Below are 12,273 nucleotides of genomic sequence, written 5' to 3'. Positions count from 1 at the left end.
GCGCGGTTTCACCCCCGTGGCTCCACTCGTGTTGGTCGTAGCGTGATGATATATAGCCTATATCCTTCCTCGATAAATGGGCTATCTAACACTGAAAGAATTTATCAAATCGGACGTTCAAACAAACAAACAAACTCTTCAGCTTTATAATATTAGTATGGATAAGACTGCAATCTAAAGTTTAAATAGCTCTGAGGTACTACATATTATAAATGATTCGAGTTATCTTTGCATTATATGAAGAGTGTAGGTGTAACAAACTACAAAAACTTTTTCTAAAAACTAAGCGAAGTACGTTGTTCACAAACAACACTAATGCCTCTTATGAGCATCCTCCGATTAACTTCTTAATACTAACCCAAATGTTAATGTCCCAAAAGTTGTCCCAAGCAGGACATTAGAACTTTGCGTCGACAAACAACACAGTTCCAACTCCAAGAGACCCATAGAGAACCGTGTTATCCTTTCGGTTTTTGTAATCTTATTCTTTCGCGCTAATCCTATTTGCCTTCCATCAAAACTTGTCCAAAGGGGTTGCAACCCCCCACCCGCGCACCACCATTGTTAGACGGCAAATCTGTTTTCGTCCGCCCCCGGGGCGAAGTTTGGGCGAGTCACTGTAAAACTCTACCCATTTCGGAATTACTTTCGTCGAAAGTTTTGCCGGCAATAATAATAACTTCGCTCGGCTATGACGAAAGTTTAAATTATTAGTTGAATCGGAATGGCGAGGTGTTAATTGGGGACGCGGTGGTGGGGGCGAGCGGTCAGCGCTTCGATCGACTTGCCTAAATCCGTTTGTGAATGATGTAGGGGTATTTGTTACACTTTTGAGGTCATTAACTGAGCCACGTTTATAGGTCCCTTTAAAATTATTTTAATTAAAACTTCAATAATTCGATTAACTAGTTGTAAATAAATAAATTTATACGTTAAAATAAGAAATGTTTTTACAACCTATTATATTTAAAACAGTTAAGTCATTAAAAGCCATTACAGTCGTCTGCAAGAAATATAAACATTTACAATGCAGAGTATATAGTATATATACATATTACAATAATAATAAATGACCTACTTTATATGGAAGGCGTAAGGATCAAATTATACCTATACAATAACACCTGTTGCATCTTCGGATTTAAATATTTTTAGACCGTTTTTATTGTATTTATTTTATTTATTTATTTTATTAAATACGTGTTTAACCGCGTATCGATGCCTAGATGAAGGAATAAATTTATTGTTTACAAATCAAGATTTTATAAAGGTAGTAGGTAGTTTACGTGTTGCAAGAATAATAAATAACTACTTATGTGTAATGTTACATAAAAAAGAAAATTGGCACTGATCCCTTGCTACGTTACACGTGCATTAGGAAGCGTGCAACGTGCAACTTTCTCAGATAAACATCTGTTGTGATCGTACGTGTATTGTAAATTGTAATGCATCGCTGTGGCCCGTGACGTGACACGGACGGATGGACGGCGAGTTAGTATGCATTGTTGTTGCACTTGTATACCTGTGGAAGTCAAATGTTACTTTTAGTATGTGAATCATTTCTTTAAAATGAATCGTAAAGTAGGGATTTTAGGGATGTAACAAAGTACTTATAGTGGTTCTTATGTCGAGTCGCAAACTCAACTTTTAAATAGCTTCACATATTTGCTTATTTCATTAACCAACTTGTAACTTAAATGTTCTCAATCTTATGGTACATTATGAGAAACTATTGACGTATCAATATTACATACATCCTTACATCGTACATTGAATCTGGGTGCGTCTATCGAGATAATTACTACGTAGTGTGTAGGATCTTGAACGTTTGAAAGCATCTCGCAATCGCACCGCTTCAGTACAGAAGCATCGCCGTCAACCCATTAATTACGGCACGTATCCCGTAATGGGATCCCAGATACACTCACGGGTCGACGGGATCCGAGATAGACACACGGGTCGATGGCAATTTGTACTATTTCCTTCCACTTAATTAATTTGCAATCGAAATGGTAGTGCTCGCGCGCGGCATATAGACGTTCGTCTCTCGTATTTTAAGGGGCTTGTAGAATGTAGATTGTAAATGTAGTGGGTTTGATTGATTGCTCATGTGCTTTGACAAGTGCTGTATGTAGTTTATGTTGAATAATATGTATAGGTACCTAGCTGGTATGTTTATGGTAGTTGGGAATTGAATAAATAAATAAATAAATGATAGGTAGCATGATTTGACAATGATTGTCATTGATGATGATTGACAAGATCTATTTAAAAATAACTTAATAATCTTCGGGTCGAATAAGCCATTTGTCACTCTTTCACGCCATTACAGGCGAAGAATGATAAAAGAGTATACTTATCGAGTTTTTTGTCGGTTCTTTTCCATAGATACTGCTTTTCGAATCTGTGGTAAATGTTAAAACTGTTATGAAGATTCAAAAGAAGTTCTAGAAGAACTCTTTTGAATAAATAAATATTTGAGTTTGTTTGATCGGAGTTATAATGATAAAAAAGAAAATAATTCATAATTAGTAGCATTAAACTTATGAACAATTTGTTGTCGTTCCAGGCCGCTGGTGGCCCTGCTGGACGGGCGCGACTGCACCGTCGAGATGCCGATACTGAAGGACGTCGCGACGGTCGCGTTCTGCGACGCGCAGTCCACGTCCGAGATACACGAGAAGGTGCTGAACGAGGCGGTCGGCGCGCTCATGTGGCACACGATCATACTCACCAAGGAGGACCTGGAGAAGTTCAAGGCGCTGCGGATCATCGTGCGCATTGGATCCGGCGTCGATAATATTGACGTCAAAGCCGCTGGCGAGCTGGGTGAGTGTGTGCTGTGCTTTTGTTTCAAGTGGAAAATTTGAAGTTGGATTTGGTGATTTTAAATTTAATTAATCGTACTAAGAACGATTTCATGTGTAGCTATCATTGAAAATAATCTTTTAATTTGATATCTGTTTTGTTTTTTTTATCTTTCTGTTTCGTAAATGTTGTTGGGAAGGAATTGGTAGTATCGAACTATCGAGTTAGTTTTTCATATGTTTAATGTGACAATTAGGTTACCTATTTGCTATTTGCAGAGATACAAATTATATTTGTTAAATCGAACCGCAGTATTAACTATAACTTCAACCTACTTCTTTAAAATATCAGTATACCAATAAGGAAAATAAATATTAATTAAGAAACCGGTGTTTTTTCTCATTGTTATGTGTAATTAACGATTGAACCAGCAGAATCTTGAACAAAAATCTTGAACACAGCTGAAGTAAACTACTAAAAATTGCATAAAAGAAAATTAATTGAGTGAGAAAAACCTAACAAAGCTTTCATCCTTAGATAGTAGGTAATTGATATCTCAATCGAGTTATAATTTTGTAGTTTAAATGGCGTAATTGTGTCCTGTTGTCGCTGTTAATTACTTGTTTGTGCGATGAAACGCATCTTTTCTGTCATTATTTATCAATACACATGTATCTGTAGAACAAATTAGTTGTAGGTATTATAGTAATCGAACTATTTAACTGTTACATCATGCGTGCTGTAATAGTCATAACCGGTTATTTGTTTTGAACTTAGGATGCTTGTAGATTTATGTACTAATAACTTGAGAATTATTTAATACTAGCTGCTCCGCGCGGTTTCACCCCCGTGGCTCCACTCCTGTTGGTCGTAGCATGATGATATATAGCCTATAACCTTCCTCGATCAATGGGCCTGGGAATTTTTCAAATTGGACCAGTAGTTCCCGAGATTAGCGCGTTCAAACAAACAAACAAAGAAACTCTTCAGCTTTATAATATTAGTATAGATTAAAATACGATATAGTATGTATAGAATATAATTTGGTTAGTATTCAGTCATCAATGCATAGCAAGCATGCATAGAATGGGCTCATGTTGTGACAAAGAGATTTTAAATAAATAATTAAAATTCAGAATTTAGATAGGTAGCTTAGTATTTAGTGAAAGCTACTTTAATGACAAAGTAAAATTCCAAAGAGCTGCTTTCTTTTTATCTTAACATTGCTCACCCCGGTAATATCCCATTGTGTAACCTACAGGACTTTGTGTAAACGTACCTTAACAATGATCATCGTACATTGCAGGCATAGCGGTGTGCAATGTGCCCGGCTACGGCGTGGAGGAGGTGGCCGACACGACCATGTGCCTCATACTGAACCTGTACCGGCGGACGTACTGGCTCGCCAACATGGTGCGCGACGGCAAGAAGTTCACAGGTGATTGCGATTGTTAATATTATTTAATTTAGTAAATAAATTTGACGTAGGGACCACCAACTAAATTATACCGTGAACACGCACACGGATAATGGAAGGGTAGTTACATCAGAGCCACAGGCGAGAGCAGACGTCTGTCATTTTCGTACTTTTTGTAGAAACATAGCTTTAAAGCACAACAGGTTGTGCTGATAAAAATAGCAGTTTAACATTTGACATTTTTTTTAAATTTCAACCAGGTAATTGCTTAATTCATTATACTTTAAGACTTTCCTTTGTATCTGTTAAACCTTGCTATTTTCATTCATGGTAAAAATTTGCTTTTCTATCGGCAGAGAGCTTTTCTACATGCGTTATTCTACAGTGTGACAGCACTTTGCTTTATATTGATTCGATTTTATTGCTAAACAATTGCTTAGAATGTAAAATTGAATACTTATGGTTAAACAATTTAAACACAGTCTAACTTTTAACCAAGGATCTGTTACTTTAATAGTTGTCTATGTGAAATACGACAAAATCAGATTAAAGAGAATCCGCATAAAGATAAACCCTGTCTAAAATTTTTTCTGTATATGTTTTATCATAATATAACTATGTATATCTATAAGGTGTGTTTGTTCGTGCACAGGTCCGGAGCAAGTGCGCGAGGCGGCGGCGGGGTGCGCGCGCATCCGCGGCGACACGCTCGGCATCGTGGGGCTCGGCCGCATCGGCTCGGCCGTCGCGCTCAGGGCCAAGGCGTTCGGCTTCAACGTCATCTTCTACGACCCCTACCTGCCCGACGGCATCGAGAAGTCGCTCGGCCTCACCAGGGTGTACACGCTGCAGGTGCGTGCCGGATGTGACAACTAACAACAAACATCACATAGTACACTCACAGTATACGTAACATGTAACACGCTACACGTTTCATAATACGCGCTACAGATTACGCGTTATATGTTACACTGTACATGCTATACGTTACATGTTACACGTTATACATTGCACGTTAAACGTTATAATTTACACTCTACCCGTACAATATAATATGTTATATGCTACATGCTACCTTACTTCATAGGATCATTTCTATAGTAAGCTCTTCACGAGAACTCTTTACACGTTTTAAGTTCCATACTAAAATTTTCAAACATAATCAATAGAATAGTTATCTATTTGCTTTGTTTTCAGTCCAGCAAAATATGTTAAAAACTCAATTAAATTATCAATTAAAAAAAATTCTAGGTTAAATATATAATTATGAAAATATATGCTTTTGTTTGTAACTTGTATCATGATGGTAAAGCATAGAAAAGAGAAGGAACTACAATAGTTAATATTTGTAATATCTTTTGTTCCAGGACCTTTTATTCCAGAGTGACTGTGTCTCATTACACTGCAGCTTAAACGAGCACAATCACCACTTAATCAATGAGTTCACTATAAAACAAATGCGTCCAGGTCAGTACTGTTCTTTTATATTTAAAAATATGTGAATTAATTGATTTCTTGAAAGTTAGTAAAGCATAAATCTGTAATAACTAGTTGTCAACTGTATTTTTTGTTTCATTCCCGTTGAGCAATTAAAGTTTGTTGGCTCCAGAAATTATAAAAAAAATATAAAGCTTAGTATTCAATTGCTCGAACACTAATACGATATAGCTAGCAAACTACCTATCTAATTGGTATGTTTATAGCGAACTACGTAACTAATTTGTGTGTGTGTCTGTTTGTCCGTGTGCAGGCGCGTTCCTGGTGAACACGGCGCGCGGCGGGCTGGTGGACGACGAGGCGCTGGCGGCGGCGCTGAAGCAGGGCCGCATCCGGGCAGCCGCGCTAGATGTGCACGAGAACGAGCCCTTCAACGTGTTCCAGGTTAATCACTATCACTACATAGTATAAAACAAAGTCGTTTTCTCTGTCCCTATGTCCCTTTGTATGCTTAAATCTTTGAAACTTCGCATCGGATTTTGATGCGATTTTTTCAATAGATAGAAATGATTCAAGAGGAAGGTTTTAATACATAGTTTTATAGGTTTTAGACAATGCGGGCGAAGCCGCGGGCGATAAGCTAGTAATTTTAATAAATAATTACTTGAAAACTAGGAAAAATCGATTAACATACTATAGATCATAATTCATAATTCTGATGTGAGGAATTAAAAAAATATTGACATTAAGATTTGAGCCACCCTGTATGATTCAATCAACTTGCTAAGGACAAGAGTGCGTATCCGCACTCCATTTTTTTATGAAAAAAAAGGGATAAAATGAATGGCCTATTATTTTTATTCAATCCAGTGACCAGAGTGTTTTATCATTCATTCTGTATACACTGTGTGTACTTATTTATGTATGTGTATATAATATTGATGTTTCTAAATATATGATTTATTTATATGAGTTGTGTGTGTGTGTAGGGCCCGCTGAAGGACGCGCTGAACCTGCTGTGCACGCCGCACGCCGCGTTCTACTCGGACGCGTCCGCGCAGGAGCTGCGCGAGATGGCCGCCTCCGAGATCCGCCGCGCCATCGTCGGCCGCATACCCGACTGCCTGCGCAACTGCGTCAACAAGGTGCGTGTTTATAAATTTATAAAGAATAGAAAAAAATCGATCATGAGGCGGGACTCGAACCCGCTAATCATCTCAATAGATGGCGCGCGGTGGGCTGACAATTTATTTCGATTTTAAGTTAGTAGTTTTTACATATGAAAATATTATGTATTTTAATGTGCTTACCAAAAATAGAAGGTCCTATGTTCAATTGTAAATTTGCATGCTTTTGATTGGTAAAAATAATAGTATATTTTTTCTGTTTCTGTTATTCCACATATATTTTGGTGTTTTGGTACGAAATACTGGCTCACTATTGTAGTATCTCAATATGTTTATTAGTGCTGATTTACACAGGGTCAGTAGACAATTCAGTCGCAGCGTCAATTTCGGCGCTGCGACTGAATTTAACTGATTTGTCTCGAATTTGTAGTCAGTTAGTGGCCCTGTGTAAATCAGCACTTATGTCCGTGTATCTAACGTGTATGTCATGCGTGTGCAGGACTACTTCCTGGCGGGCAGCGGCGGCGGCGTGGGCGGGGTGGGCGGCGTGGGCGGGGGCGGCGTGGGGGCGGGCGGGGCGCTGGGCGGCGGCGCGGCGGCCCCGTACAGCGAGAGCATGAACGGCGGCTACTACGGGGGCACGCAGGCGGCGCACTCCACCACGGCGGTGCACGAGCCGCCCGCCATCGCGCCGCAGCCCGCGCCGCAGCCCAGCCAGCCGCAGCCGCCCATCTCGCTGGTCAGTGCACTTCACAGTCCGGACGCGAACTAGGAACAATTTCGTACATTAACCTGTCACTGTCACTCCCGCGTTAATATAATGTGTCTTTTGCTCGCACAGATGCAATGACCGCCGTCCTTAGGGATTGTAAACTTTTAACCTGAGAGCGTAAGGTTTGTTCTTCATTGAATGTGGTTTTTTTTATTGACCTTGAGTCACGACAAAATGTATCGTATAATATATTGTGGTTTATGAAAAAATTAAAATGTAACTAATAAGTATTGTAAATGAATAAAGGACATTTATTTAATAAGTTAGTAAAAAACATTTTCTCCTCCAAACATTTCATGTAAACTGCACTTCATTCAAAAATGTTTGTGACCACTGTCAGTAGGTAAAGAGGTCATTGTACGAAATTCTTCCTGCTCCGTGACTGGACTTCAGTTCACCTAATACGCTCCTCACTAACCTACTTTTGAACTTAAAACAACCTATATAAGCAGTAAGAAGCTCAAATTGTATATGAAAAAATTTTTACTGTGACACTTCCAAAAACTTAAATTTGCATTCCATCAACTTTAGTCTGTATTCTAATAAAATAATTATTAACAAAATAAGATCGTTAAACATAACAGAGTTTTTTTCTTTTAGCAAAAATCGTATTTATCGATATTTTACCATTTCATTAAAATATATAAAAAATGTGTGCGTGGCCGTGTACTAGTGTACACATGTAAGAAGTGAAACTTTTTTATGACCTTATTTTTCAAAAAATAATTTACTATATATGCAACTTTACAGAAATACATCGAATCACGCGTGGTAGGGATAAGAAAAAGATGGCGCGTAACGGAAAAATGATACACTAAATTTCCAACCCCGATAAAGAAGTTTCACTTCAAAAAGAGTTATATTTAGGTACTTCGATGTTTTAAACATAATGTTTTGTAACATTCCAGCCGCCAATCAACACATCGGACCCGGCTAACCACCAGATGAAGCAGGAGAGCTCGGACGTGCACTAGGGCGCAGTACGTTGCAGTACCGCACCGGACACAGACGAACATACAAACAAACAATAGTTTTATTCACCCCGATACCCCCCCTAATGTAAGGCGACCGGCATACGGACACTGGTGTGTGAATGACTTGTGCGGCGTCGGATAGATGATTTAGTTAAGGGATGTTCGGGGCCCCGCTCGGGGCCCTGCTATGGAGAAATGCTACGACGCGACGTTCGGCTCGTACCAGTGCAATTTGAGACAAGAGACTATGTTTTTATCAGATTCCAAATACGATATGAGCAGTGTTTGAATCATTTCTGCATAACAGGGCCGAGAGGCCCGACGCGTGTGTGGGGCTCCGTTTGAAGTGTTTAAGAATGTTTGGTGTATCCGTTTGAAATTTAATAGTCGGTGTTGGGGCCCCGGCGCACGGTGTGGGGCCCTGCGGAGACGGTCGGCGTTTGTCTGGGACCCCGTTTAGCGATTGATAAGATTGTTGTGACGAATTGTTTGTAAACCTGTTGTGTAAATTCCGGGGGCGCGATATATAGTAATATAATTTTGGGTCTTAAGTTAATCCAAGTCTACAAGTGCGGGGGCTCCAATGGCCTTGAGATTATGTAAGCGAACGAATCATAATTTCTCGGAGCTTTTATCGCCGTCTATGTATCGAGGGTTGGGCTTCGCGGTCGGTTGGACGGTTGTTGTAAAGGACGTTACATACTGTCGGCTTTGTTTCACTCGCACGGTAATGTGTGCTGTATTTAAGCTTCCAGTAAGTGCAAATAGTATTGATCGTCGGCTATCCGATATAAATTTTATTCCTAAATATTATCCGTTTCGATAAATGCGGTTAACGCATGCTTACATAATAATTACGAGTTGCGTTTATCGTGCGATTTAAATGAATCCAATAGTGTGTAACGTCGCTAAGGCTTTAGGGGCCCCGCCGAGTGAACATGGCGGGCCGGGGCCCCAGATCGAGCTGTTTAATAGTGCTGCGTATGATTAGTTTTCTTTTGAAAATAAACTCATCGCTCAGTGTGATTTGAGTTTTTGCATTGCGCTGTTCGTACAAGTTTTTAAAATTAATGTTTTTGTATTGCAGTTTAACTTTTAGTTGACTGGCAAATATTGACTTGTTTCTTTGTAATATGTAGACAAAGTATAGTGGACGAGTCATGAAATGACGATTCTCTAGCGATTTATTTTAAATAACAGAATTAAAAAAGGATTAGATGGGAGATATGATGAATCATTATTTAAAAGTCATCGAGGGAGAAACAAATGATTTTCACCCATTATAAATGCTAGTAGTACCACTTAGTACATATTGACTATAATTTAAAAGTTTTTGTTTAGTTCGAGTCTCTTGGACAAAGTTGCACCAACAGCGCGATGCAAGAGAGTTCTAAAGCCGCTTCGATAAGCATTTGATAGCATTTGTATAAGCCCGGTCCAAACTTCGCATTCATATATTATTTTTAAGACAAACGACTGTAGGAATATCATCACACTTTATTAACGAAAAACTTAAAGAAGGATGCTCTTGTGTTTTTTTTTTTTTATTTGAAATGTACAAAAATATGCTTTTCATTTTTGATTCTTTTATTTTTTTCTTTTCTAAATAGTGTTAAGTAATTTGTACATGAGCGAACACCAATCGATGTAAGTTAGGCGCAATAGCTGGCCAAATCTCTGGTGGATCCGATTGAGACATTGGTATTTAAAATTAGTATTTACTTACAGTTTAGTTTATTGACAAAAACAATGTGTATATTTTATGAGAAAGTGAAAAGTTCTTAAATAAAACTATTGTTTTCGGATTAATTATTACTGTGTTTTATTTATGTTTCCCATGTGTGGTGAGGTGGTGGATTATTTTATATGATCTATAAATAGTTTAATTATTAAAAATGAAACGCTAGATATGTTTCTAAGCGCAAATCTCGAGAACAGATGAACCGATTTCGTTTTTTTTTTATAATATTCCTTGAAGTACAAGGATGATTCTCATGGAGAAAGCGTAAGCATGTACCTCGGGCGAAGCCGCGGCGCTTTGCTAGTATAAGATATTATATTGGTTGAAAGAAAACCATATTTCTCGAACAAACTTTACAGATTTGTGACTAATTAATTTGATAGGTAACCAAATTTATATGTCGTGGTCATATCGTAGATTTGATCATTTCATGATATGAGTGGCCATTTCACGAAATGGTCGCATATCGTGAAATGGCCAACATAGTTTGATCAGATCGTTAAATCGTCAACGTTTCACGATTTGGTCATCCACATTTGGCCAGATCGTATAAAATATAAAGAGTCCATAAAATATTAAAAAATTTCAGAATAACTATATTCTAAAAACTTGTTTAATGTCATTTAAGTTAGTGCCGCGGCAGCGGCCGGCGAATGCCAGAATCGAATCGTTTTTGCAATAGAAAACAATTAGGTTAGGTTAGGTTACACTTTGATAAACAACGCACGAGCCGAGCGAGCAAAGCGAGCGTGCCGCGGCAGCGGCCGGCGAGTGCCAGAAGCGAATCGCTTTTTAAAAAAACAAACAATTATAATAATATAGTAGTAGTTTCTTAAATTATTTTATTTAAGTCGCATTTTTTCTTAAATACATATAAGATATCCACATTTTCCATAGTACTCGTACCTCTTCGTCGTAAATTCTTTGCTATGACTTTCTTCATAATATTGTTATTAAACGAATTATGAAGTTTTTAACTGCGAATAATTTAATTTTCGCCAGCGGCCGCCATCTTATCACATAAACACAGAGCTTGCAGCGCCTCTACCAACGATTAATGTAACTATTTTACGATATGATCAAATAATTTAGGTCATTTCATGAAAAAACCGTGCGTTAATTGGCCATATCGTGAAACGATTTCTTATCATTGATCTGCCCAAACCACATCATGATGTGGCCAAACTAAATTGGCCATTTCACGATATGCGACCATTTCGTGAAATGGCCACTCATATCATGAAATGATCAAATCTACGATATGACCACGACATATACATTAACTAGAGTTTAACTGTTCCATGTTAGTTAACTACACACAATGAATGTGGAATTAAAGCAATAGTAGATATTTATTTTAATTCAAACAGTTATGATGATGGAAATTAGTTCTATTTAATTTTACATTTTTAACAAAGGTTCGAAATAAAAAGTCAGGTTTCTTATCTTATTTTAATAAACGTAACAAAAGGTTTCATACAAACGTAGCCTATTAAATGTAAATGAGATCAAAATCTTTGGCACAACAAAGATTACACAATTTATCAGCTATGAAAATATCGTAAAAATATTAGTATACAGGAAAATACAGAGGTTTCGAAAACCGAAAATATTGTAAATCTAAACATCAACATTTCAATACACATTTGAACACAGATATACACGATTTTTCATAAAAAAATTGAATAATGTTGATTTAATATTATTGGATATAAAAAATGCTTTTTGGCAGAAATCGGAACTAAAAAAATTGGTTGCCTGTAAAGTCGGTATACGGGCGAAAGTTTTACGTGACAACGACTTTTTATGTCTGTCTCTCTCGCGCTTAGGCAGGCTTACCATGCCCGAGTGGAAGGGACGCGTGCCTCTCACTCGCTCTCATTGTGAGCGCATAACGTGAGCGGAGCGTAACGCAGTTTCTTGAAGTGTCACCCGGCAAACCAATTTATAAGACGTTGTCACGTCAAAACTGACAAAGTCAGATAAGCCTTGTTTTA

The 12,273-nt window shown here is 38.0% G+C and overlaps 1 protein-coding gene across 3 annotated transcripts in view; it reads left to right on the top strand.

The window, feature by feature from the left end:
• LOC123702976 (C-terminal-binding protein) overlaps positions 1-10,347 on the top strand; it is a 115,255-nt gene extending 104,908 nt beyond the window's left edge. For 2 of the 3 annotated variants that reach the window (XM_045650843.1, XM_045650844.1), the window contains exons 6-13: positions 2,570-2,829; positions 4,115-4,246; positions 4,878-5,077; positions 5,593-5,692; positions 5,976-6,106; positions 6,652-6,807; positions 7,289-7,528; positions 8,470-10,347. In XM_045650843.1, the coding sequence (XP_045506799.1) occupies positions 2,570-2,829; positions 4,115-4,246; positions 4,878-5,077; positions 5,593-5,692; positions 5,976-6,106; positions 6,652-6,807; positions 7,289-7,528; positions 8,470-8,535 (1,285 nt within the window). In that variant the 3' untranslated portion in view covers positions 8,536-10,347. The remainder of the gene's footprint in view (positions 1-2,569; positions 2,830-4,114; positions 4,247-4,877; positions 5,078-5,592; positions 5,693-5,975; positions 6,107-6,651; positions 6,808-7,288; positions 7,529-8,469) is intronic. The other variant, XM_045650845.1, reaches the window with a different exon arrangement.
• The last annotated feature ends 1,926 nt before the right edge of the window (positions 10,348-12,273 follow it).

Source organism: Colias croceus, chromosome 24 (genome assembly GCF_905220415.1).
Source record: "Colias croceus chromosome 24, ilColCroc2.1".
Taxonomy (NCBI): domain Eukaryota; kingdom Metazoa; phylum Arthropoda; class Insecta; order Lepidoptera; family Pieridae; genus Colias; species Colias croceus.
This window is presented reverse-complemented; position numbering and strand designations above follow the sequence as displayed.